The 25,171-nt window shown below is 42.5% G+C and overlaps 1 protein-coding gene across 10 annotated transcripts in view; it reads left to right on the top strand.

Moving 5' to 3' along the window:
• The first annotated feature begins 1,080 nt into the window (after positions 1–1,080).
• The window catches only part of RPTOR (regulatory associated protein of MTOR complex 1), a 349,362-nt gene continuing 325,271 nt past the window's right edge, over positions 1,081–25,171 (top strand). For 7 of the 10 annotated variants that reach the window (XM_057714266.1, XM_057714263.1, XM_057714261.1 and 4 more), the window contains exon 1: positions 1,081–2,036. In XM_057714266.1, coding sequence (XP_057570249.1) covers positions 1,875–2,036 — 162 coding nt within the window. In that variant the 5' untranslated portion in view covers positions 1,081–1,874. Of the gene's footprint in view, positions 2,037–7,069; positions 7,375–25,171 lie in introns of all 10 variants that reach the window. The other 3 variants (XM_057714267.1, XM_057714268.1, XM_057714269.1) reach the window with 3 other exon arrangements.

Genomic DNA, 25,171 nt, shown 5'->3' with positions numbered 1-25,171 from the left:
TGGATGGCCACAGTGTGTCAGAGCTCTAGGAAACCACACTGAGGAAAAGGGTCTCTTCCAGAGCCCAGTCTGAAATTTTAGATTAATAAAGCACACAGGTCTGCTAGATCTCACTCCAGCTATAGACCCAACATTGCTGGAATTGTATTGGGCACTCACTATATACCAGATACCTGCACGGGTTAATTTTATCCTTCTAGGTGGGTATTATATTAACCCAGTTTTATAGTTAAGGAAACTGAGGCTGAACTAGTTAAGGGATTGACCAAGGTCACAGACATGGAAAGGACACAGCTGAGATGCAGATACGAGTGGGCCTGGCTTCAAAGCCCAAATGCAGAAGGGAAGAGGAGCCTCCTTGCCTCCTGCCCTGTTTTATCTAATGGTTACTTGTGTCTCACTAGACACTATGTTTATTGAAGGCAGGCACTGCATGCTGCTTGGGGTTTATAATCCCTCTGCACAGGACACAGCTCTCCACACATTATAAATATGCAATGTTTATGGAATAGAGCAATAAAGTAATGCAGGAGGCATGCCACGCATATAAATCTGTAGACTTTAGTTATTTGCACATGAAGTTATATCAAAATAAGAATAAACCACTCAGAAAATAAGATGGATTAAACAAAAAATTATAATTGTCGAAAATAATTTTTTCACTTAGTGTTCCTTGAAAATAAAAAAGAAAATCTGATTGATACTGTGGAGGATACTACGCCCGCACCCCCAATATTATCTTCTTTTGTAATATTATCACTGGTTCTTTCTGAAAATTTTGCTGCTTTTCCAAAATCTGGAAGAAATAACAAAGGGTTGAATCCTTTAATTTCAGAAGCACGTAGGTCCGTTTGTAATAATAAAAAGCTTTTTTCAAAATTAACAGTTTCCTTTATAGGACTGACTTTGATATGACACATCTATTGCACGAACTGCGATAAACTCTAGAAAGCTGAATTGTGGTAACGATGGTAACGGGGAGGCGGGGTCTTCTCTCCCTGCCTCCTCGGAAGCATGGCCAGAACGCTCTGAGGAAGTTTGGCCTGTTAGCCTCGCCGTAGATCGCGCTGCATGCTGGGTTCTGGCAATATGGCGTCCTCCTTGATGTGCTGATGAGAGGAGTTTCACTGTACCTTCAAACCAGAGGGCAAAACTCCCCAAACCCAATAAGCCCACATTACCCATTTGCTCCGCGGCTCCGTGTCGCCCGTTTCTCAGGACTCGTTTTCAGGCAGGAGAGAGTCACAAGGCCGGAGGCCAGGACCGGCCAGGCCGCGCGGACTCGGGGCTGAGGAGCCGGCTGCGGGCGAGCACGATGGGCCGGTCCTGGCTCTGGTTGCAGCAGCTCAGGCGAGTGAGGGACCCGCAGGGCTGAAAGTGGCTGTAGGAGGCCCGAGGCGCTCTGAACTTCTTCCCCTCGGCCGAAGACCTCAGCCCCGTCGGCGAACCGGCACCAAGAGCGGGCGGCCTGCCTGTCCTCGGATCGGCTGAGGCGTTGGAGGCCGAGAGCAGGGTCATCGTGAGGCCTGGAGTCTCGCACGCCTTTGACAGCTCCGCTCGCAGCCCCTCCGGGAACGGACACTTTCGGAAGCAGCAGGTGGCTTGGGATCTGGGGGCGTGTGTGTCTCTGCGGAACTCCCTGGGTTCCCTCATTTCCCAGCGCTCTTCCCACCTCCGACTTCCCGCGCAGTGTTAGAGAGAAGGATCCCAGACTTTTTGCCTGAGTGAGGGTCTTCGCACACTCTCCATCCATTTCTTTTTCTACTTCCCCCTTTTCTGTTTTTTATTTCACCGATTCTGGTACACGCTAGTTTTTAAGGCTGGAGGTTCTCGAGCGCTTGCTGCCCAGGACTCCCCCACCCCCTCCCCCGCTGATGGAATCCGAAATGCTGCAGTCGCCTCTCCTGGGACTCGGGGAGGAACATGAGGCCGACCTTACTGACTGGAACCTGCCTTTGGCTTTTATGAAAAAGAGGCACTGTGAGAAAATTGAAGGTTCCAAATCCTTAGCTCAGAGCTGGAGGATGAAGGATCGGGTAAGTGGATTGAGCCTGCGCCCCTTGGCCCTTGGTAGTTTTTCAAGAAAGTTCAGAGGCAGAAATGTGTCCTTGGGAGAACGGCGGTATTTTCTTCCCAGCCACATGTTGCAAGTCAACCAAAAAGCACAAACCATTTCAGACTCCATTTTTTGGTTGTAAACGGAAAAGCCTGTTTTGGTTAGTAGTTACTCACTGGATAGTGTTAATTAGATTTAAAGTAAGTTCTAATTCAGACAGTGGGAGTTAAGCAAGTTAGAAAATACAGCATTGCAAGTATTTACATGCTCTTTGATATACTTTGTTCCCACGTGGTTAGTCTACTTTAGTGCTTACTTTCCTTTTTTTTGTCCAAGCTAGGTGGAGTGCAGAAGTCTAATATAGTATGCTAGGAAGCAAGATTACAGGCAAATGTTCAGTTAGTAACAAATTAATGCAAAGTTCTCTTAAAGTTACAGTGAACATCATAGCCTTCTAAACAGTTTGTCTTGAATCTAGACTTTCCTCCTTTTATGTGGTGTCATGTTACTATTACCTGGGGACAGAATTTCTCTAATAGTAGAGTGTGATGGGTTGGAACTTGAGTCTAGTAGGGTGTCCTCATGGTATTGGAATGTGGATAGTGACTCAAGCAGCTAGTAGGAAAGAAGACAGTCAATTTTGTTGAACCTGTCCTTAATCAACCAACATCTATTTCCTCATGTCCAGAGCAAAAGAGTGAGACTGTCTCATCCATGCATGCTTATAATTTGTTTTTTTGTGTGTGTTTTGTTTTCTCCTTCGAGACTGTCTTTATTTATTTGAGCATTTTATCCTGAGAGGGGTAGTTGGTGTTATAATGTAGTGTGCTTGCTCTGGGCTTATGGGTATGTTTATATGATTGTTGTTTTTAGTGTATTATGTTGAACATGTATAGGGTTACCCTTATGGTGATTCCAGTTACTCAGTCACTAGTAACTGGTGCTTCAGTTGTTATTTGGCTTATCTTCAAAAAGTTAGGAAAATTTGTTTCATCCAAAAGTAGTTTAGAGAGTAAAAGAGATGGTCATTGGAAGAGATTGTATGAAGTCTGTCTTATGGACATCTTTAGTTCTGATTATATAGTTTAAAGCTTTTGTGGTTGCTATGCCTGTATGAAAAGATTTATTTTAAAAGTAACTGTAATTTTGTTTTTTCATTGTATTTGGAGGGCACTTTTTTTTCTTTTGAAATCTAGTTCCCTTTGCTACCCTAAACCCATGCTCAAACTTTTCAAAACTGATTAATGGATTTATTTTTGGCCATTTAATTAAAACAGTTTGTGAATGATTAACATCCCTGATAAGCTCTTCATAGGTTATTAAGAGGAAGAAAAGTTCTGGGAGTCTGAGTAATTACTGAAATTGCAACTTAGAAAGATCCAGGGGAGAAAGTTTGCTATATCCCACCTTTGCAAGTTGTTTAATAAAGAAGAAAATCAGCAGCTAACATTTTTAAGTTTGTGAGAGCTTGGCATATGGACATCCTTGTAGTCTCTTTCTCCTGGTTAGACCCTGAGGGGACCTTTTCAGCCCACTCTGCTAAGATAAAGTGTGCAAATCCAAATGATGCTGAGAGTTAGCAGGTAGCATAAATGAACGAAACAGGTCAGACAGAAGGAGAATAATGGCACAGGTTCTTAGATAAATGGCAGCTGAGGTTTGACTTGTCTGACTTTCCAGAGTATGGGATCATTGGGGCTCTGGAGAGCACAGGCTGCAGCTCAAGGGGCAGCTGGGCCTGGCCAGGTCTCCCTCCCCCTCTCTTTTCTTTGAGAAGCCAGAAAACTTTTTTTTTTTTTTTAATGTGAAGTTTTCCGATTTTAAAATATTGGAACTCATTCAGATAGTACAAAACCCTAAGTAGTCCATTTGTGGCGTTGGCTCTGGCCTGTGGGGTTACCCATGTGTGACTTCAAGATTCTAGGAATCTTGAGCACACGGTCATCCAAGCTAGACCGTTTCCCTGTGCTGAAGGTGGTCTCCAGCTGTCTGATGATGCAGCATTATTGTAAAGCAACAGGTGTGGGCCCAGTTGTCCTATACGAGGACCTATGTAGACCTCTTCTCCTGGTGGACCATTGACTGTTCTAAACACAGACTCAGTCATTGCTTTTTCCTGTGATCCGTATGCAAGTCCACATACCTTTTTTTTTTCTGTTGAAGTCCACATACTTTTATTGTATATGAATCAGCAGTTACTTACTGGTGTCCTATTTAGTGGAGTTGTTAAGGGTTCCTAAAGTTAACAACTTTACCACAGTTGAGTGACGACTCTGTTTTCTTCCACTAGGCACTTGGCATCCTCACAGAACTACAGCACATGCCCACTCTCCATTGGGATTCTCACAATCTTGGTATTGAATCATTCCTGGTTTTCAGATGTCACTATTGTTGCATTTTAATTAGTAAGCTACTGCAAGTTTAATACTGTTATTATCAAATTATCAAGTTTGTTTGGCTAGTTCTGTGTGTAGTAAGTATGTATATGCTTCAATGGTATTTTTGACTTGTGATTTTCAAATAACTAGACATATGAATTACAGTTCAAAATGAATCATTCATAGACCTATGGCCAAAACAGATTTGTATATAACTCCCCCATTTGTGTGTGTGTGAGTGAGTGTGTGTGTGTGTTTCAATGGGTGAATCCCCATTTGTGTTTTACTGTGATACTTTATAGTTATCACAGAGTTCATTTTCCAGAAAGTGGGCATGTGGAGATAATTGGTCTCAGATGCATATGTGGGATGGAATCAGGGAAGCCTGAGAGCTATTGCTGTCAAAGAAAAACATTGACAGACACACTATACCTGCATGTGTGTAGGAAATGTAGCTATAAAATGATGAAGCCATTTCCCAAAACGAGTCTTTAGGCTTAGTCACCTTGCTTTGTAGCCATACTTAAATAAACCATGGAGGAAGCCAAGTAGATACATTAAACAAAGTGAGAGAGTAGCATAGACATAGATACACTACTAAATGTAAAATAGATAGCTAGTGGGAAGTTGCTGTATAACAAAGGGAGAGGTCCAGGACAGGGAGGGTACGAGGGAGTCGCAGGAGGGAGGGGATATGGGGATATATATATAAATACAGCTGATTCACTTTGGTGTACCTCAAAAACTGGTACAAGAGTGTAAAGCAATTATATTCCAGTAAAGAGCTTAAAATAAATAAACATATATGGAAAGTCAAGTGTTTAGGTTGTCTTTGGGGTGAGGGTAAATAGTAATACTTTCTAACCCTTCTTTACTCCCTGTTTCCTCACTTTGCATCCTCTCAATGTACTCCATTTAGGCTCTCTTCCATGCCACTCAGATCGCCCTCCACAAGATCATCATTTGTTGCTAAATCTAAATGTCACTTCTCTGTCCGTATTTTTTCAATTCTCAGCAGCATTTGAGGGTGGACCACTCGCTCCTTCACAAAACTTTTCCTCACTTGCTTCTGTGTCTTCCTGAAACTCCAGGTGTTCCTCTGAGGTCACTAATTGCTCCTCCTCAGACTCCTTTGCTGGTTGACAGCTGACTGTAGCTTGTCCCAGAACTTGATCTTGGAACCCTTTCTTTTTTGTCTGTACGGCCCTTGCTAGATCTTATCTAGTCTCATGGTTTTGTGTGCCATCTTCATTCCATGACTTCTGTCTCAGGTACCTAATTTCCTGCTTTGCCTTGGTTTTCTCCATTAAAACACACTGCCATCACCATCCACTCAAGTGTAAAAGCTGTAAATCTAGACTTTATCTGTAATTATTTTCTCTTCCTTTCCTCATTGTACTGTCTGTTTCATCAGTAGAACCTGTCAACTTTGCCTCCAAAGTGTATCTTATATTGGACCACTTCATTTTGTCTCCACTGCTGTGAGCTCAGTCCAGGCAACTACCATCTTTCATCTGGACAGCTAGAATCGTGTCCTGACTGGTCTCCCTATGTCTGCTCTTGTCCTACAATTGATTCTTCACATAATAGTCAGACGGATCTTGTTGAAGTGTAAATCAGATTCTGTTACTTCCTTACCAGGCCTCTCCACTAGCTTCCTAGTACTTGGAGTAGAACAAAGACTCCACCCTGGTTCACAAAGCTTCATCATCTGGCCTTTTCTACTTCTTACATGGAAAGGCCTGGACTGCTCTTCCATCTGACCATTGCACACTTGGCTTCTTGTAGTTTGCACCCAGCGTCTAGGTCACTTCCTTGGAGAGCTTCCCTGATCACTCCATCTTAAGCAGCCCCCAATCGCTCATGATCGCTCTTTATGTCTCTCATATTTTTCTTCATACCCCAATCCCCAGAAGTGAGCCTTTTGTCATAAAACAAGGACCTTGTCTATGCTTCCATAGAGGACAGTGCTTGGCACACAGTAGGGATTCAATAAAAATGTACTGATGAAAAAATGAATCGTTCACCAAAGGCTTCCACTTAGATTATGTCTTTTAAGGCTCAGTAGCAAGGATTGTTATCTCTGTGTGATTGATGAGGAAACTGAGGCTTGATTAGAAGGCTTGCCTGAAGGGCAGACAGAAGCAGAATCTGAGAAAGAAAGCCCAAGTGAAAACAAACAAGCAAAACTGTATCACACTGTCTCCACTGGAAGACTGCTGAGAGGAGGGAGGCTGAAACCAAATGTATCCGGAAGATGGGGGGTGGTGGTGCCGCGGGATACAAAAACAGTCAACCAACCAACAGAATGATGCTGATGGCGCAGCCTAGCTGTTCTAACCATGTGCTCTGTGCTTCCCGGGGTCCCCGAGGAGACACTATTTTCATAATAATAGAAGATGTTGGTTATTGGCCTTTTCCCCATGTTGACAATTGCACTAATTGTGGGTGGGTGAAAGTGCTGGTGCCTGAGCTCAAATCTGTGCCGGTGGTTATTGTTTTCTTCATTGCCACATGCTCTCAGTAAAAAAATAATCCCAGTTTCACTTCAGAATGCTCTTGATAAAGCATTAAAATTATTAGTTTTCTTAAATCTTGGCTCTTTAGTATACGCCTTTTTTATGCTTTGCACAAGGTATGGTTGTCTGAGGAAGAGCACCTGTGATTGCCGGCTGCGCCAGCTGCTGCACTGCCTGAAACACAAGCTGCACCTGGAGGAGGCTGGCAGGCTGGCCCTGCGTGGTCAGGCTTGGGTTCTGGCAGACAGCTTCTCGAAAATGAACCAAGTGAGCTTCACTTCAGGGAAAACAAATGACACTATTTGTTGCCAGTGATAGAATTTGAGCTTTCAAGTGAAAATCAGAGTTTCAGAAAACCTGTGTCTGCCACCGTGAGCTTCCCAGCTTCCTAGTTCTTGAAGATGATTCTGATGAGATGATGGTAATGTTAATGAATATGATTTTTTCTATTGTAGAATGAAATGTGTCCACATTTGGAACGTCAGCATAATCCACTGAACCGATATTTCCAAGTGCCCAATTCATGATATTATAAAATCATCCATGGATAAAAGATCCAAAGTTAGGCCAGTGGATTTTTTTAAGTTAATTTCTTTATGTATTTAATTTGTTTATTGGCAGTGTTGGGTCTTCGTTGCTGCACACAGGCTTTCTGTAGTTGTGGCAAGCGGGGGCTGCTCCTCATTGCGGTGACCTCTCGTTGCGGAGCACTGGCTCTAGGCACATGGGCTTCAGTAGTTGCAGCACATGGGCCCAATAGTTGTGGCTTACCGGGTCTAGAGTGTAGGCTCAATAGTTGTGGCTCACGGCCTTAGTTGCTCTGTGGCATGTGGGATCTTCCCAGAGCAGGGCTTGAACCTGGGTCTCCTGCATTGGCAGGCAGATTCTTAACCATTGTGCCACCTAGGAAGTCCTAGACCAATGGATTTTAACATAACAGGGTATGAGGAATCATTGCTCTGGTTTTGGGTAGATTAAATTTTCCATTTTCTATTCTATTCAGATAAATTGCAGCAAACACCTAAGAAACTACCACTTACTGAGTTTTGATGTAGTATCAAAGATGAATATTTCCAATTATTTCGCTATTCTGATACTCCTGCCCTTTCCAAACTATGTATCTTTTTCAGTCCATATTTTTCTCAAATACTTCAGCCAAAACAACATATCACAACAGATTAAATGCAGAATGTGAGAACTGAGCTGCCTTCTATTAAGGCAGACATTAAGGAGATTTGCAAAAAACAGTGTCACTTGTCTAATAATTTTTTGAAAATATAGTTATTGAAAATGTAATAAGTTTATAATTTTAAATGAATTAATAAGGAAATACACACACACATATATATGTTTGGTTTTAACCTCTAATATGGAAAATACTGATAAATGTAACTCATATAAAAAGTTCTTTGGGAGTCTTCAGTAATCTTTGAGAATGGTTAGGTGTCCTCTTATCAAATGTTTGAGACTTGTTAGTGTGGTTAAAAGAAAGTGGGCATCAAACTTTAACTAGGAAGAAGGCTTGAGTTATCAGATGGTTGGCCAAAAATACCAAGCTTGACCAGAAATCAGGTGATAGACCTGAAAGAGATCTGTTGCACTCTTTCCGTCCTCTGAGCTTGTGCTTGTGGAGAGCCTTTGTGATTGTGAAGGCATTTGCCTTACATGTAGTCCTTTGGGCACCGTTAGGGCCTCCTGTTACCCCAGACTTCTAGTGTGTGTCCTATAGGAAGACACACTGCCACTAACCCAGGATTTCCTTGTTCTATGAAGGGAGGAGAATGGGTCCAGTGGGGTGAGGGGAGGTAGCCAGAGGTCTCACTTCAGCTCAGTAGAGTTTTATTGCTTACTGACAATGTGCCGTGTCATACCTTGCTGTCTGGTAGGACAGACAAACATGTTAACACAGAATTACAGTGTATTGTGTGTTTATAGGGAAGGAGGCTATGGTTATCAGTGAAAGCCTTTAGTTTACATTAAATAAGTAAATCATCTGCATTGAACAACATTTATGAAACATAAATCAGTTAGGTTGACCCAGTTTTAAAGTAACAGCAGGTAGGACTTCCTAGGTGGCGCAGTGGTAAAGAATCCATCTGCCAATGCAGGGGACACGGGTTCGAGCCCTGCCCTGGGAAGATTCCACATGTCATGGAGCAACTAGGCCCGTGTGCCACAACTATAAAAAAAAAAAAAAAAAAAAAAAGTAACAGCAGGTAATGACTGTTGATGTAGTTGGTAATGGGAGCTGCTTCAGGATTTAAGCAAGGGAATGTCAGACATAGATTTGTGTTTTGAAAGATCTTTTTGACTGGGTGGAGTGCAGGGTTTGGAGAAGGGTGACACTGGAGATAGTATCACCAACTGGGGAGGGGAGTGTGGTAATCCAGGTGAGAACCACCAGGGCTGGAGGAGGCAGTGTGGGAGGGGTGGAGGACAGGACAGGTCCTCTGCTGATGTCCAGAAGGTAGAATCAAGGGAGTCCGGTTTGGATGTGGGCGTAAAGGGGGCAGGGTTTATGATAGTCACTCTCCCACTTTGCATTTGAAGTGTATGAACTTTCTGTTGGCATTTGTCATGTGAGGCTCAGGAGCCACAAAGGGATATCTACATAGATTTTTTTTAACCTGCTTTAAAAAATGTGCCGTGTTCCATTTTGAACAATGCTGTGGAAGAGTCCTGAAATGGATGAGAACATTTCTGCCTCATTATCACCTTGTGGAATTCTAAAGCTAGAGTTCTAACAAGATCCGTGTGGCTTATGTATAGAGGGTGTCCTCCAGGTTCCTGACTGTCCTCTTTGTTCAGAAGCCGTTAAAGTGCTTCAGGCATCTACCATGCTTGTTTCTGTAGAGCTCAAGGTGGATACTCTTTCCTTTTTGTAAGTCTAGTTAAATACATAGAAAAGGCCATTCCAGTAAATATATGGCATGATATGTTAATTTTTTAATCATGTTCTTGAACCTTAAACTTGCCTTGTACGTCCAACTCTGCAGAGAGGGTTGTGCCTTTAGGGCAGAAGGGGAGACAGCTGAGGAGAGACAGCCAGTGACAAGTGTTAATTTTACCCACTGTCAGTGTGTTTTCCAGGTGGGTCTTCTGTTCTTGACTACTACTATTTTGCATTTTTTAGTTTTAATATAATTTCAGACTTACAGAAAAATTGCAAGAATAGTGTAATGAATTCCTATATACCCTTACCCAGATTCACCCGTTTTTACATCTTGCCTCATTTACTTTTCTCTATTTAAAAATGTGACTATGTAATTCTTTCCCTTGAACTATTGAGGAGTAAGTTGGAGACTGTGCTCCTTTATGCTTTACTGTGTATATCTCCTAAGAACAAGGACATCCTCTTGCGTAAATGCAGGACAGTTGTAAAAATCAGGACATTTGCCACTGATATAATACTTTTCTTTTTTTTGGCCTCATGGCTTGCGGGATCTTAGTTCCCTGACCAGGGATTGAATCTGGGGTTAGGGAAGTGAAAGTGCTGAATCCTAATCACTGGACTGCCAGGGAACTCCCAATATAATACTATTATTAATCCACAGTTCACATTAAAATGTTTAAAATGTTGTGGTTTGCCCCTTTATGAGCCACTTTTGCCCCTCTCCCCACCCAGGTTTACTCACTGCCTTAGAAGTCTCACTTCTGTAGTCTCCTTTAATCTAAAGGAGTTTCTCAGGCTTTCTTAGAATTTCTTGAGCTTGACAATTTTTTTTCTTGTAAAATATACATAATATGAAGTTTATCTTTTAAACCATTTTTAAGGCTGCAGTTATTAAGTACATTCACAGTATTGTGCAGCTATCACCACCATCCACCTCCAGAACTTTTTCATCTGCCCAAACTGAAACTCTGTCCCCATTAAGCACTACCCCACCCCAACCCCTGGTAACCACCATCCTGCTTTCTGTCTCTGAATTTGTTGACCTTGATTGCATTTATTTTTAAAAGAATACAGGCAGTTATTTTGTGGAATGTCCTCAAGTTGGGTTTGCCTGCTGTTTCTTTGTATTCAGTTTCAGGTTATGCATTTTGGGTGAGGGTGCTACTGAAGCCTCGTGCTTTTTCCGGAGCCTTGTATCAAGCGTCATGTTCCTTGGTCCCCACCTTGTTGCCGTTGTTCATTTGGCCCATCCCTGTTATTATTTATTTTCTTGCTTAGCAAGGCCTCATCATGTTGTTGTCAGTGCCCTTTAACACACCAGGCTTTGAACATTTCTTAGCTTTCTGGCACAGTAAGGTGTTCCAGGCTTATCTTGTATATTCCTTGCCTCAGCCCTGGGATCAGCCTTTTCTCCAATAATCCCCAGTTCCTTTTGGTGGAGAATGGAATTTAGAAGCAAGACCTGGCACTAGGCCTGCCCATTGTTGCTGGTGTGCCGCTGTTTGCAGGCTGCCTTGGCAGAGATGTAGGGTGGAGACATCCGTGTTTGTCTGTAGTTATTGCTTACTTATTGCTGTGCATTGTACTGTGATGCACGGAGGTGATTACCACAGGGCCCATCCCCTCTGTCCCCCTTTTCAGGTTTGCCACTTCCTTCCGAACAGTGAGAACCTGGCTCCTTTGTCCTCACTGATTCATTTGCTGGCTGGAATGCACAGAGGGGAGTTTCTGAATTGCTAACCCATGGCATTTGGGGAAACACGCTCACTAACTAAGAGGTTAATATTCACTTACATTATTGTTTGAGGCAAACTTTACATACAGTGAAATGCACAGATCCTAACTATTAGTGTACACTATCTAAAAGCAAGTTTCAGGGCTTCTCAGTGTTTCGTGGGGAAGTATTTGTTCTTATGAGCACTTCGTACCATTTACATACATGACACTGAGCCTGGGGTTATGTGGGATCTCAGGAGACATAAGAGGTGGGCGTAGCCCTTGAGGAATTTTAGCTTATTAGGGAGAATGGCATCCTTATACAAAGTTAAGTAAAAGCACAACGCAGTAATTATGTATCTGCACTTGAGTAACAAGGTAGTAATTTAAGGAATTCTGCTTGCTGGACATTTCAGTGGCATCTGTATGCCCAAGCTGTGTGCAGTACGGGGTCCTTGACGGGTGAGGTGAAAGTATGTGCAGGTCAAAGGTGGGGGTGTAGTGAGGGGAAAGAATGATGAACTCACAAGAACTGATTTACATAATTCAGTAATTCAGCTAATATTTATTGAGGGCCTCTGTGTGTCAGGCCCTGTGCTAAGTGTTGGCAATTCATCGGTGAATAACTCCTGCTTTTAAGGAGTTTACCAGTTTATTGGGGAAGATGGGTTGGGGTAGTGGTGGCTGTGTGCAGAATGGGGAGAAGGCCTCTTGGAAGGTGGGAACGCTGAGCCAGTACCTGAAAAAGACTGGAAATGATCTGGGCGAAGAAGGGAGAGGGTGGGAGGGAGGGCAGAGGAACCAGGTGTGCAGAGGTGGGGAGGGGAGAGAGCCGGTCTTTGAACAGTGCTTCCCTCTGCCCTCCGCAGGGCTATGCTCCAGCCCCTCCTGAAGCCCTACCTGTTTTATCTTCTGTGGCACATCTACCCCTGTGACACTGGGTTATGCATTTGTTTTGCCTCCCCCACTTGGACAGGGACTTTGTCTTGTTTGTGCTGCATCCCCAGCTTCTCACATAGTGACTGACTGGTGGTAGGTGTTCAGTGAATATTTCTTGAGCAAATAAATAGAGCAGAGACTGTTCAAAGAGAAGTGCTGGGAGAGCCATGATGATGGAGAGGCGAGCAGGGCAGGTCCTGACAAGCTTTGTAAGGCCCTAGGAATTTGGGTTTTCTCTTAAGAACAGTTAAGGAAGGTTTTAAAGCAAGGTAGTGACGTGATTAGGATTGCATTTCAGAAAGATTCCTCTGGCTATAGAGTAGGCCTGGGTTGGGGGTGGGGGTAGTTGCTGTGTATGTTTATGTGTATGTGTTGCGTAGGTGTGTGAGTGTGTGTGTATGTATGTTTGTGTGTGTGAATGTGTGTTAGGGAGAATGAGTGGGTCAGGAGTGTCCTGAGGAGGGGAAGGTGGAAGTGAGAAAGAGCTGGCCATAGCTTGGGCTAGGGAGGTACCTTGAGACAGGGGCTTCCTGAGTGCTCCCTGGAGCAAGGAGTGATTGCACTTGGCCATTGATTGGCTGCAGGAGGCAACAGAATGACTTGCTAGTTTCGGCTAGATGTAGCAGGGAGAGGAACAAGCCACTACCAGCAGGGAGGGAAAGAGCGTGTATCTGCCTGTGGAAATTGGAGACAGTTTTCTTTAAAGAATGCTTCAGTGGCAAATGTTGAAAGTGTTGCTTCAGTGGTTCCCAGCCTCCTGTCCTCTTGGCGTCTGGTCTTCATCCATCCCCGCCATACCCCTTGTCCCCATGCCTGAAGGTGTTGGTGATGAGCAGGGCACAGCGAATACTGTTGAGTTTGGTGTTTTCTTGAATGATTTCTTTTACCCTTAAAAGATCTCACAAGCAGTTTAAAGATGTATCAGAATAAAAGCATGGTCAAAATGTTAAATCACACTTATCCTCTCTCTGCGTTTCCTTTAAGCCCTGGCCTAGGTCCAGGCTTAGTTTCTACAGAGGTGAAACCACTGCAGGGACACAAGGTGCCTCCTGTCTGCTGTAGTGGACTTCCTGAGTGAGCTGGCTCGGCACTGTTGTGACCACAGGACCTCAAGAGCAGACTGTGTTTCTTCCAGTTTGTTGCTGGCCGGCCTGGTAGGTGGCAGAGGGCGGATCGGACCCCTAGTCTGGCTTCAGGGCCTGGCTCCAGAGAACTGCTTCTCAGTCTTTTCCTTTATGCATACAGCTCTTCTCCTAAAAGTGGGTTTTTACTTGACTGGCAGGCATCGGTATTTTCCCTGAAGAGTTCTTGCTCTTTAAATAAAACTTTATGCTGAAAATGGTCTTAGTACTTGAAAAATATTTTAACATTTTTTTATTGGAATAACTGAGTTCCTTGAAAACTTATTTTCCTTCAGATGATAAAAATAACACATCATTGTTGAACATTTAGAAAATATGGAAAAACAATGAAAATGAAAATTATATAAAATCCTGTATGCCACTGTTAATATTTTGGTGTATTTTCCACGTCTCTGTCTTCCCTTTTCCCCTGTCCCCACAACCAGGATTATACTGTATGTGTCATTAAAGGATTATTTTGAATTATCTATTTTTGACATCCTTACCCTTGTAAGACCTGAAGCATAACAATAAAATAAACACTCGGACCCCGCCCCCAATATTCAGGAGCTAGGTCATCATCAACACTGTCACAGCTACTAGCTCTTAACGTCTCTCTGCCTCTGGGAAAATAGTAGCACTACTAGGTTAATTTAAAGTCGTACTTACCGTGTGTCTGGCTTTGTCCAGGCTTGCCATGTTGACAAGCCCTTTAATTCCTGAACAGCCCTGGGAGCAGGTACTGTTATACCCACTTTGTGATTGAGAGAACTGAGGCAAGGGAGGTTAGATGATTTTCCAGAGGTCATGTGGCTTGTGAGCTGCAGAGCCTGAACTTGGACCCTGGCCATCTGGCCCTGGCGTCTGTGCCCTCATTGTGCCGCGAGGTATCCCACCTCTCTGAGAGGATGAGCATTGATGGTCAAACCTGGGAGACCACGATCTGCTAGCTTCTCAGTAGCACCTGCTCACTCACTGTTTACTGATCCCCAAGCCAGTGCCTGTGCTGTATGAGCTCCTCTGGGAATGAGGAAGGAGTGTGACCTGGTCTAGAACCCTGGGAAGCACAGTGAAATCAGTACATGTGCAGACCAGCTTGGTGGATCGGATAGAGTCTTGAAACATCTAACTAGTGGCTCGAGGCTGTGTTAACACCAGTGAAAAATAGTGGTGTGACCAGTGGCTGGTGAGGGATTCCAGGAGAGGGGCCTGACTGAGGAAGGCTTCTGGAGGAGGGAGGGAGGACCCGAGCTGGGCACAGAGATGGGAAGGATTGCACTGGCTGGAATGGAGAGGGCAGGACCTTTTAGGGCAGGGTATGCATGGCCTCCAGTTTAGGTGAGAGGACACAGTGCTGGCGGGCAGGGAGTGGAACCACAGTGTGACCCTTTGGGTGCCCAGCAGAAAGGCTTGGCCCTTCTCCTTCAGTTATGGAGGTGTGGGGAGATGATGATGGCAGCATCCTACCACGGCTAACTGGGCATTCTCTAGGTAGACACACGTAGGCAGAACACCTGATCATCTGAAGCTTTTCAGTGAGCAAGAGTTGGTCTAGTTAGGACTGGCTTCTGTTCTGAGGGCAGTGATCCCTAGGAGGTGTGGTGGTGAGGACTAGTACTCAGGTGAGATACCACAGAATTATGGACCTCAAGGGGGCTCACATACCTGGTTTTAAAAGTAGGTGGATGTCAGGGAAGTTCTGGAAGCAAGAGGGGTTTGAAGGATGGAGCGGGATTTTGGCAAGTGGAGTTCAGAGAATAGCATGGAGAGAAGGGATTGTCCAGAATGAGAGGAAGCCTCAGATTCCAGGGGCAGGAGGTGGTCTGCTCCACATCTTTAAAGGCCTGAATGGTAGTGTGAGGAAATGACATTTATTTGGAAAGCAACAAAATCTTTGAAGGTTTTTGAGTAGAGGTGGGGTATGAAGTGGAGTAGTAACATTCTGAGAGACGTGAGGAGAGAGTCATGGGATTTGGTGAATAATTAGGAGAAAGAAATACTGTGTGGTGTGTTTTTTTGGGGGGGAGGGGAAATGGACTCTTTTTTGTTGATAATTTTAGAATTTTAGTAAAATTGAGAAGGTAGAGTTCCCATATACTTTGTACTGTTTCCCCTGTTGTTAACATCTTACATTAGGATTCTACACTTGTCATATCTAATGAATCAATATTGATATATTATCATCAACTAAAGTCCATCTATACTTTATTTGGATTTCCAAGGTTTTAACCTATTATTTTTTTTCTACTCCAGAATCCCATCCAGGATACTGCATCACATTTAGTTGTTGTGTATCCTCAGCCTCCTTTTGGCTTGTGACGGTCTCTCAAACTTGGCTAGTTTTGGATGACCTTGACAGTTTTGAGCAGTACTGGTCAGGGATTTTGTAGATTGTCCCTCTGTTGGAATTCGTTTAATGTTTTTCTTATGATAAAACTGGGGTTATACATTTTGGGGAAGAAGATCACAGAGGGAAAGTGCCCTTCTGCATCATATCACATCAAAGGTCCATGCTTTCAACACAACTCATCACTATTGATGTGACTTTGGTTACCTGGCTGGGGTCCTGTTTGTCAGGTGTCTCCATTTGGTATCCTCTCCCCCCATCCTGTTCTCTTTGAAATGAATATACTGTGCCCAGTCCATACTTAAGGGGAGAGGGGTTGTGCTCCATCTCCCTGACGGCAGAGTATCTACATATATTAATTGGAATTTTTCTGTATGAGAGATTTATCTATTCTTCCCCATTTATTATTCTGTTCAATATTTACTTATATCAGTATGGACTCATGGACACTTATTTTGTCCTTTGGGTTATAATCTACTACTACTTTATTTTGTTTCTCCATCTTTGGCCAGTGAGAGCTCTTTCATTTGGCTCCTGTGCTGCTTTGACAAAGCCCCACTATCGTGGACTTTTTTTTTTAAGCACCTGTTTACTTTCTGGGGCACAGGATGCTCCAGGATCATCTTATGCATTTCTTGCCTTGGTTCTAAAATCAGGTGTTTCTCCAGGGAGCTCTGGTTCCTGTTATTGGAGAATGGTGTTAGAGACCAAGATCTGGGTGCCAGGTATGCTCATTGATACGGGGGTTTCACTACTTTAGGTCCTCTCAGGTGACAGAGCAAGGAGATATATGTGCATATACTGACCCCTATGTATATACACACATCTGTAAACATTTCTATATGTAACCATCTCTATCTGTATTAAGCTAAACATGCATTTGTAGTGATGTCTTCAGGTCTAATTTGTTTTGTTTTTTCTGTTTTTTGTTGTTGTAAATCTGGAACCAAGAGGTTAGTAACATAAGATGAAGTCAGAGGAAAGCTAATGAGTATGTGTGTGCCAGGGAGTATCTGTTCCATAGCACAGACTTCGTAAATATTTGCTGCATGATGGAGCCAGGACCCTTGGTGACTTTTGTGAGTGATGCCTTGGTTGAATAGAAAATTTTGCGGAAGCTGAATTTCTGGGGAACAGTCATCAAGGAGGTGGGGGGAGAGTGAGGCAGTGGTCACAGAGCAGGGGTTTGGGAGGAGAGAAGTGATCGGCATTAGAGGCAATAGCAAACAGATGTTTGCAAGGCAGCGGAGTCAGCAGAGGGAGAGATGGAAGCTGGTGGAAAGAGGCCCAGGGAGGGGAGGCAGTGAGGGCAGAAGCTGTATTGCTCCCACTTTATTGCTTTACAATTTGTTAACACTTTTTCACATGGACTTAGTCTACTTAATCCTGACAACACCCCTAGCAGGCATTTGTTGTTACCTGAGTGAACTGAGACCACTTAGAGGGGGCAGCCAACACCGTGGAATTCATGGGCTGCTGAGGAGCCGAGCCAGGAGTCTGGGCTGGACTGAGGAGCTGGGCTTCCACCATGTTTCTCATCCATTTGCAGAGCGACTTTGGGCAAGATTTTTTATTGGCTTAAAGTCGCTCCTTATGGAGACTCAGAAAATCTTGATGGATTTTTTCTAAAAATTGAACAGGCAGCTGAGGTTTTGCCTAAGAGAATGGACTTTTGTGTCAGACTGACCTTGGCCCAAACTGGTTCCTTTTCTAGCTGTCCGTTCTTGGTCTAGATCTCAGGGTTTTGCTTTGTAAAGTGGGTTTAAGGCTGCCTACCTCATGGTGGTGTGTTGCAAGGATTAAATGTGATCTTATTTGTGAAGCAGGAGGACTGCGTGATGCATAGCTGAGCCCAGTGTTTTGAGGGCAGCCTGCGTGGCTGTGCCTTTCTGCCCATGTGCTCCTTACTGCGCAGCAGCTGAGGAGCTCCATCCCCTCTAATATGGTGGCGCAGATGTTGCACATGATTGACTGTGATTGACTGTTTGGAAGAAAAAGAGCAGAAATTACCCCTTCTAGACTTTGAGCTGTGCCTGCAGTTTTCATCAGTTGGTAAGGGACAAAGTTTTTCAGGTGACCACCATCCTAAGAGGAGCTCCAAACTGAGCAGGCTTAGCTTCCTTTCTTTTTTAAAAACCCTTTGCACCGATCCTGGACCCTCTCCCGAGTTAAGATGGAAGCTCTGCTAAGATCCATGTTCTACCTGAGTGTGTTTATGTGAGGTAAATGTTAGTTTATCAAAAACTAGACTTTAGGCACACTTCTCATAAATCAGTGTTTGTGAACACTGTAGAAAATGAATTGGTTCTTGCAAGCCATCATGGCAAGTATTAAGGGCTTCAATAATAGCTCTCACATTTTTTTCTGATATCAAATTCATTTCATTCAAGAATGAGTATTCTCATAAAAACAATTCTGGGAATCTACCAAATCAGGCTGGGAAGGTGAGGTCATTACTGTTTCCTTCCTTCTAGTAAAGGTGCTCTGAAGATGAAATGCTTTATTTTCCTGTTATGTGGTCTGTGAGGCAAACTGCTGCGTTTAACAGGCGCTACTGTGGGAAATTCTTTGAACGGGTGCTTGCTGCAAAGCCCTTCTTTGCTGCTGGTAATGTCCCTGACTCCTACTCTGTGTTGCCTTCCTGTGAGTAGGCTCACTGGCCTAGCACTATCCTGGGTTTTAGGAGAAACGGGCCAAGTAGGAGGTACTTCAGCTCTCCCAGGGCCTCAGTGGGAGTATGGGTGTGGGCACTGACCCAGAAATTGGAGGCCTGGCTCTGACCCCTGGACTTTGGAACCATGCCTGGGCCACATTTCCTGTCACCTACATTTGGTTCTTTGTCTGCAGATGCTGATCCGCTCCTCCTATGTTCAGTGACTCCCTGCTTCACATAGCCTCAGCGCTGGTTACTGAGTTCCAGAGCTTGAGTTCCCTGTGTGAGTTCTGGTTTGCTTCATATTCTTTTGAGTTTTGGTTTGGGGCACCTGATTGGCTCTCCCTTCCTGGATTTGCCTGGGTCCTGCAATCCAGTGTATGGGGTGGTGCCCCTGAGCAGTGTTGGGCTCCACGTGCTGTGTCTTCCTCAGATGCTCTCCAGGATCCCAGGTGCCAGAAGTATACCTGAAGTGAGCTTGGAGATTGACTCATTCTCTTGGCTACTACCGCTGCCCCCATCCCTAACATTCACCTGGTCCTGCTGAGGGGGGTGTTAACCGTGAGCCCCTTGCTCTGCCCTTGGTTGTTGCCAGCTGCACCAGGCCATGCTTGTTTATGGGTCATTCAGTAGTGCCATATCAGTGTCTAATGTTACTGTGCTTAACTTTGAAACAGTGGATCTTAATTTGTGATCTGTTTTGTTGCCTTATTAAAATTAATGATAGTTTTCACTTTACTAAATATATTTTCACTTAAATGCATATATTTTAGAAATAGTTGCCAGATTGTCCCTGATGATATTTTTTTCTCTGAGAAGAATTTCATGCTAAGTAGATTATGGTTGAGTCTATTGATTATTTTTTTTCTTCATTTTAAATGGCATAATTTTATGGAATTGTCTTTATAGAATCGTGAGCCTGTTTTAAATTTAGGAATAATAAATCCAAGCAAATGTAGAAAACTAACATTTTTAGATTATCCCAATTTTCTATAAAAATACTCATACAGCATTCATTCATTCATTCATCTAGTTTGTATTTATTGAGTGCCTGCAGGTAACCTAATATCCATCAATAGAGAACTGATTAATTAATTTTTGGTGCATAATTTACTAGACTTCCATGCAGCTAGTGATTTGTGTGTGCTGTTATGGGAAAGTTTCTAAGATATATTATTATTATTATTTTTATTTTATTTTTTAAGAACTTTTATTGAGATACAGTTAACATACAATAAACTGCATATATTTAGAGTGTACAGTTTGGTATTCCAAATGAATCCCAATGAATTAATTAATTCATTGGCTGCATTAAGTCTTCGTTGCTGCACATGGTCTTTCCCTAGTTGTAGCGAGTGGGGGCTACTCTTCACTGTGGTGCATGGACTCCTCATTTCGGTGGCTTCTCTTGTTGTGGAGCACAGGCTCTAGACACGCAGGCTTCAGTAGTTGAGGCACACAGGCTCAGTAGTTGTGGTGCATGGGCTTAGCTGCTCCGTGGCATGTGGGATCTTCCTGGAGCAGGGATAGAACCTGTGTCCCCTGCATTGGCAGGTAGATTCTTAACCACTGCATCACCTAGGAAGTCCCCTATTTGTGTTTTAAAAAAGCTACATGTACATATAAAAATAAGTGCTTATCTATGTAAAAAGTACATGGAAAGGTACACACTTAAGGACGGGGTAGGAGGTAGGCATCAGTAGAATTATGTGTATAAAAATTTATATTTTCCTGTACTTAATTATTAAATCCTCCTGCATGGTTATTGTAATGTTAGTTAAAAAAAAGTGATTACCCTTATGATATATCTTCTGTGGGCCTATTAGCTATACTTTTGTTTTATTTTTTGGGGTGGTGGTTCTAAGGTTTGCAATATTACAAATATTGTAATATCATGTTTTACCACAAGTAATGGCACACCTCTTCACATGTGATGTAAGAACCTGACAGCCTGGTGCTTCTTGTCCCCCCATCCTTTTACTGTTCAAGTCGTACATTTTACTTCCACATGTTATAAACCCCAGACTATGTTGTTATTACTTTTTAAAAAAAGTCAATGATCTTTTAAAGAAATGTGAAAAATAAGGCCATCTTTTATATTTACCCACATAATTCAGTTCCTAGCCTTCACTGCACTGTGTAGCTCTGAGTTTGAATCTGGTATCATTTTTCTCGTGTCTGAAGAGTGTTACTTGGATCCCCTGGCAATACATTTTCTCAGCTTTTGTTTGTGTGGGAGTGTCTTTATTTCCTCATCATTTTTGAAGGATGTTTTCACTGGATGTAGAGTTCTAGGTTGACTTTTCTTTTTCTTTCTTTCTTTTTTTAAAACATTTATTTATTTGGTCCCGCTGGGTCTTAGTTGTGGCAAGTGGGCTCCTTAATTGTGGCATACGACCTCTCAGTTGAGGCATGCATGTGGGATATAGTTCCCTGACCAGGGATCGAACCCCGGCCCCGTGTATTGGGATTGAGGAGTCTCAGCCTTTGTGCCACCAGGGAAGTCCCCAAGTTGATTTTTCTTCTTCAGCACTTTGAAGATGCTGTGTTGTGGTCAGGCCTGCATTGTTCCTGATGAGAAGTGTGCTGTATTCTTGTTTTGTTCCCCAGGATGTAATGTGTCTTTTTTTCCTCCTGCTACTTTTAGTAATTTTCTCTTTATCATTGGAATTGAGCAGTTCGATTATGATGTGCATTGGTGTCTTTTTGTGTGACTCACCTGCGTGTGGTCTACTGAGATTCTTGGATCTGTAAGATTATGGTTTTCATCAAACTTTTGGAAACTGTACTGCCATATATTTTCAATTTTTCTATTTCTCACTCTTCTACCCTTCAGTCTTTCAAAGCTCCAATTACATTAATCTTAGATGCTTCATATTGTTCCATGAGGCTCTCTCCCCACTCCTACCTTTTTCCCTGCCTTTGTGTTTTGATTTGGATCATTTCTATTGCAGTGTCTTTAAAGTCTCTCATTTCTGTTGCAGTGTCTTCAAGTTCTCTCAGTCAGTTCTTTTGCAGTGTCTAATATGTTGTTAAGGCCACCCAATGTAGTATTTTTTTTCCTTTTTTTTTGGCTGCACTGCACGGCCTGGGGGATCTTAGTTCCTCGACCAAGGATCGAACTTGTGCCCCCTGCATTGGAAGCACAGAGTCCTAACTACTGGACCACCAGGGAATTCCCGCCACCCAATGTAGTTTTCATTTTGATATTATGTTTTTATTTCCTAGAAATTCTACTTGGGTCTTTTTTATAGTTTATTTTTCTCACTTCTTTGTGATCATGTTTTCCTTTAAATCCTTGAACAAATTCATAACACTGTTTTAAAGCTGTTGTCTGTTATTTCCATCATCACTGTCATTTCTGTGTCTGTTTCTCTGGATTGATTTTCTTTTGTTATGGATCACATTTTCCTGCTTTTACTTATATCTAGTAATTATTTATTTATTTATTATTTTTAGTAATTTTTGATTGGATGCTAGACACAGGTGAGTGTTATGTTGTTGAGAATCTGGATGTTATTGTCTTCATTTAAACAGTGTCAAGTTTTTTCTGGAAGGAAGTTAGTTTACTAGTGTATCAGCTTCATTCTTTCAAGGGTTGTTTTCCAGCTTTGTTAAAGCAGGTCTAGGTCAGGGGTTGGCAAACTATGACCTACTGCTTGTTTTTGTAAGTAAAGTCTTTTGCAACACAGCAATGTCATTTATGTATTGTCTGTGTTGCTTTTGTTCGGTGGTGGCAAAGTTGAGTAGTTGGACAGAGACTGTATGACCCAGATATTTATAATTTGGCCCTTTACAGAGAAAATGGGATGACTCCTTAGAGAAGCCTTTGCTCTGAGTCTAGTCTAGCCCTATGCCTAAGGTGTGGCTGCCTTTCTGGGTGAATATTCTGAATGGTCAGTGGGGTCTCTTCATTCTGACTTGTTGGAACTTGGATATTTTCCACCCTTGCTCAGTAGTTGTTCTTTGCTTGGCCTTCTGGACTCTTGCCAATTACACACTCAGCCAGGGAAAGGAGGGACCCCATGTAGATTTCTGGCACACCCTTTCTGTGTAGCACTCTTCTCTGGTACTTGGGCCCACAAATTCCAGCTGCTGTAGCCTTCATAAGCTCTGGTCTCTGTCTTCTCAGCTCAGTGATCCTACCTTTCTCTGCTCAGGGCTCTGTCTCTCCAAGCAGAAAGCTCAGTGATCATGGGGCTCATTTCATTTGCTTTCTTTCTCTCACAGATCATGTTCCTGTACTGCATGTAGTTTAATGTGTGAAAAAGTATTTTATATATTTTGTTCAGCTTTCTAGTTGTGCATGGTGAGAGGACTAGTCTGATACTGGTTACTTCACCTTTCCTGGAAGGGGAGGTCTCCCTAAGTAGTATATGGAAGAGCCAAGGAGGACAGAAGGTGGTGGAGAGGTAAATGATGTGTGATCAGATCACCTTTTATTCAATGGAATAGTTGATAGTTGATTCTTTACAGTTAATAGATTATTATGTGTTGTAGCTGCTATTTTGCTGAGCCTTATTTTCTGCCAGTGGATTTTACTTTCTAACTTAAAGGTGGCATTGAAATTTAAGATTACATTGTATCAAGTTGATAGTACAGATTAACTTTTGGGAAGAGTTGGGCTTCTGTGGTCCCTAGACAGGTAATTTACAAGTCTGGATTTAGAGTCCTCCTTTCTCTGATAGCATCATTTGAATTTCATTTGGGCTTTATAAAGCCAGGTAGGTCAGAGGTTGAAACTGAAATAATTGTTAAATGTGTAAGAGGATTTAAGAATAAAATCCTTTTCTGTTTTGTTATTACAGATCTAAATTGGGCACTTTGTCATGCAGTCTTAGAGTATTGGATCTGACCTGCTACTTTAAGGGTTTAGTTGGTTGTACAGAAATCCTCTTTTGGTGTTAATAATCATTAGAGCCCTAGAAGGAATTGTCTAATTTCATTTAGCTGTTTTATTTAAGTGGGTCTAGTCTTATTGATTTGATTTTTTCTTTTAAAAAAAATTATGAGGTAAAAAATTCATGAAACATTTATTTACAGTTGAATTTGTATTTATAAAAAGAACACCTGTATACCCCCTACCCAGGTCAGGAAATAGACCCTTTCAGCACCCTGGAAGTCCTTGATGTGTCCCACCCTCGTCACAATTACTTCCTCCCTCCAAGGGCAAATATTGTTCTTACTTTTTTGGGTGATACTTATTTCTTTACTTTTCTTAATGGTTGTCCTACCTATGCATGGATCTCTAAAAAACTGCTTATTTTTGCCCCTTTGAAGATTATATGATGGATATACTGCATGTTTGTTTTTTGCATTGCTTTTTTTCTCAGTATTACATTTGTAAGAGTCACCCAGATTGTTGAATATATGTGTAATTAATTCATTTTCACTTCTGTATAATATCTTATTACAGGTGTATGTCACAATTTACTTATCCATCCTACTCCTGAATGATGCTGAAATGAGCATTCTTATGTATTCTGGTACACAGAAGCAAGCATAGGGCACACGTACAGAAAAATTGTATATTCTCTTTTTTTAAGCCTGTTCTGGTCTTTTGCCCATGTTTTAGTTGAGTTGCCTTTTTCTTACTGATTTTAGGAGCTTTTATATATTTGGTATATTTACTGTAAGTGCCTTTCAACTTTGAAGCTTGTCTTTCTGCTTTCTTTGTGGGGGTCTTTTGACATCTCAGTTTTAATGTCATCAGATTTGTTATTTATTCTCTTTCATCTTTGTGCTCTTTTCTATCTTGGTTAAGAACTTCTTTCTTACTCTTTTCCCTGGTAGCATGAGGGTGATCCCCTGTCCTATCTGGAAGGCTCCCTCCCTGTTTGAGTCTTTTATACACTTTGTGTGTGTGGTCTATGGAAGGGATCCAACTTCCCCTTTTTCTTTTCCCCATGTAGATATCTAGCTGTCTTAGTGAATTTTGCTGGAAAGCTCATTGTTCCCTTAGCTGCAGGGTTCTGTGATTTGTCAGTGTGGGTCTGTTGGGGGCTTCCTGCTCTTCCCCTGTGGTTACACCACTCCTCTGTCTTAGTTACCAGCTTTATGGAAATTGACTGAGAGGAGTCCTCACATTTGTTTTCTCTGAGAACATCTGGCTCTTCTTGTTCTGCTCTTCATGTGAGTTTAAGAATTAGATTGCAGGTTCAAAGAAAGATAGTTTGTCCGGTGTGTGATTGGGATTGCATTCAGCCTGTATGTCAATTTTGGGAGATTTAACATCTTTACAAAATTGAGTGTTCCAGTCCATGAACATGGCATGTCTTCATTTATTTAGGTAGGTCTGTGAATCTCCCTAAATAAAGTTATATACTTTCCCTGTAGAAGTATTGCCTATCTTTTTTTTTCTTTTCCTTTTTTTGGCTGCACCTAGTGGCTTGTGGGATCTTAGTTCCCCTACCAGGGATCAAACCTGCCCCCTTGGCAATGAGAGCACAGAGTCTTAACTGCGGGATCGCTGGGGAATTCCCTGTTGCCTATCTTTTATTCAGTTTCTTTTAGGTACTTGATATTATCTTGATGCTTTCCTAAATAGCA

This window comes from Hippopotamus amphibius, chromosome 17 (assembly GCF_030028045.1).
Source record: "Hippopotamus amphibius kiboko isolate mHipAmp2 chromosome 17, mHipAmp2.hap2, whole genome shotgun sequence".
NCBI lineage: Eukaryota > Metazoa > Chordata > Mammalia > Artiodactyla > Hippopotamidae > Hippopotamus > Hippopotamus amphibius.
This window is presented reverse-complemented; position numbering and strand designations above follow the sequence as displayed.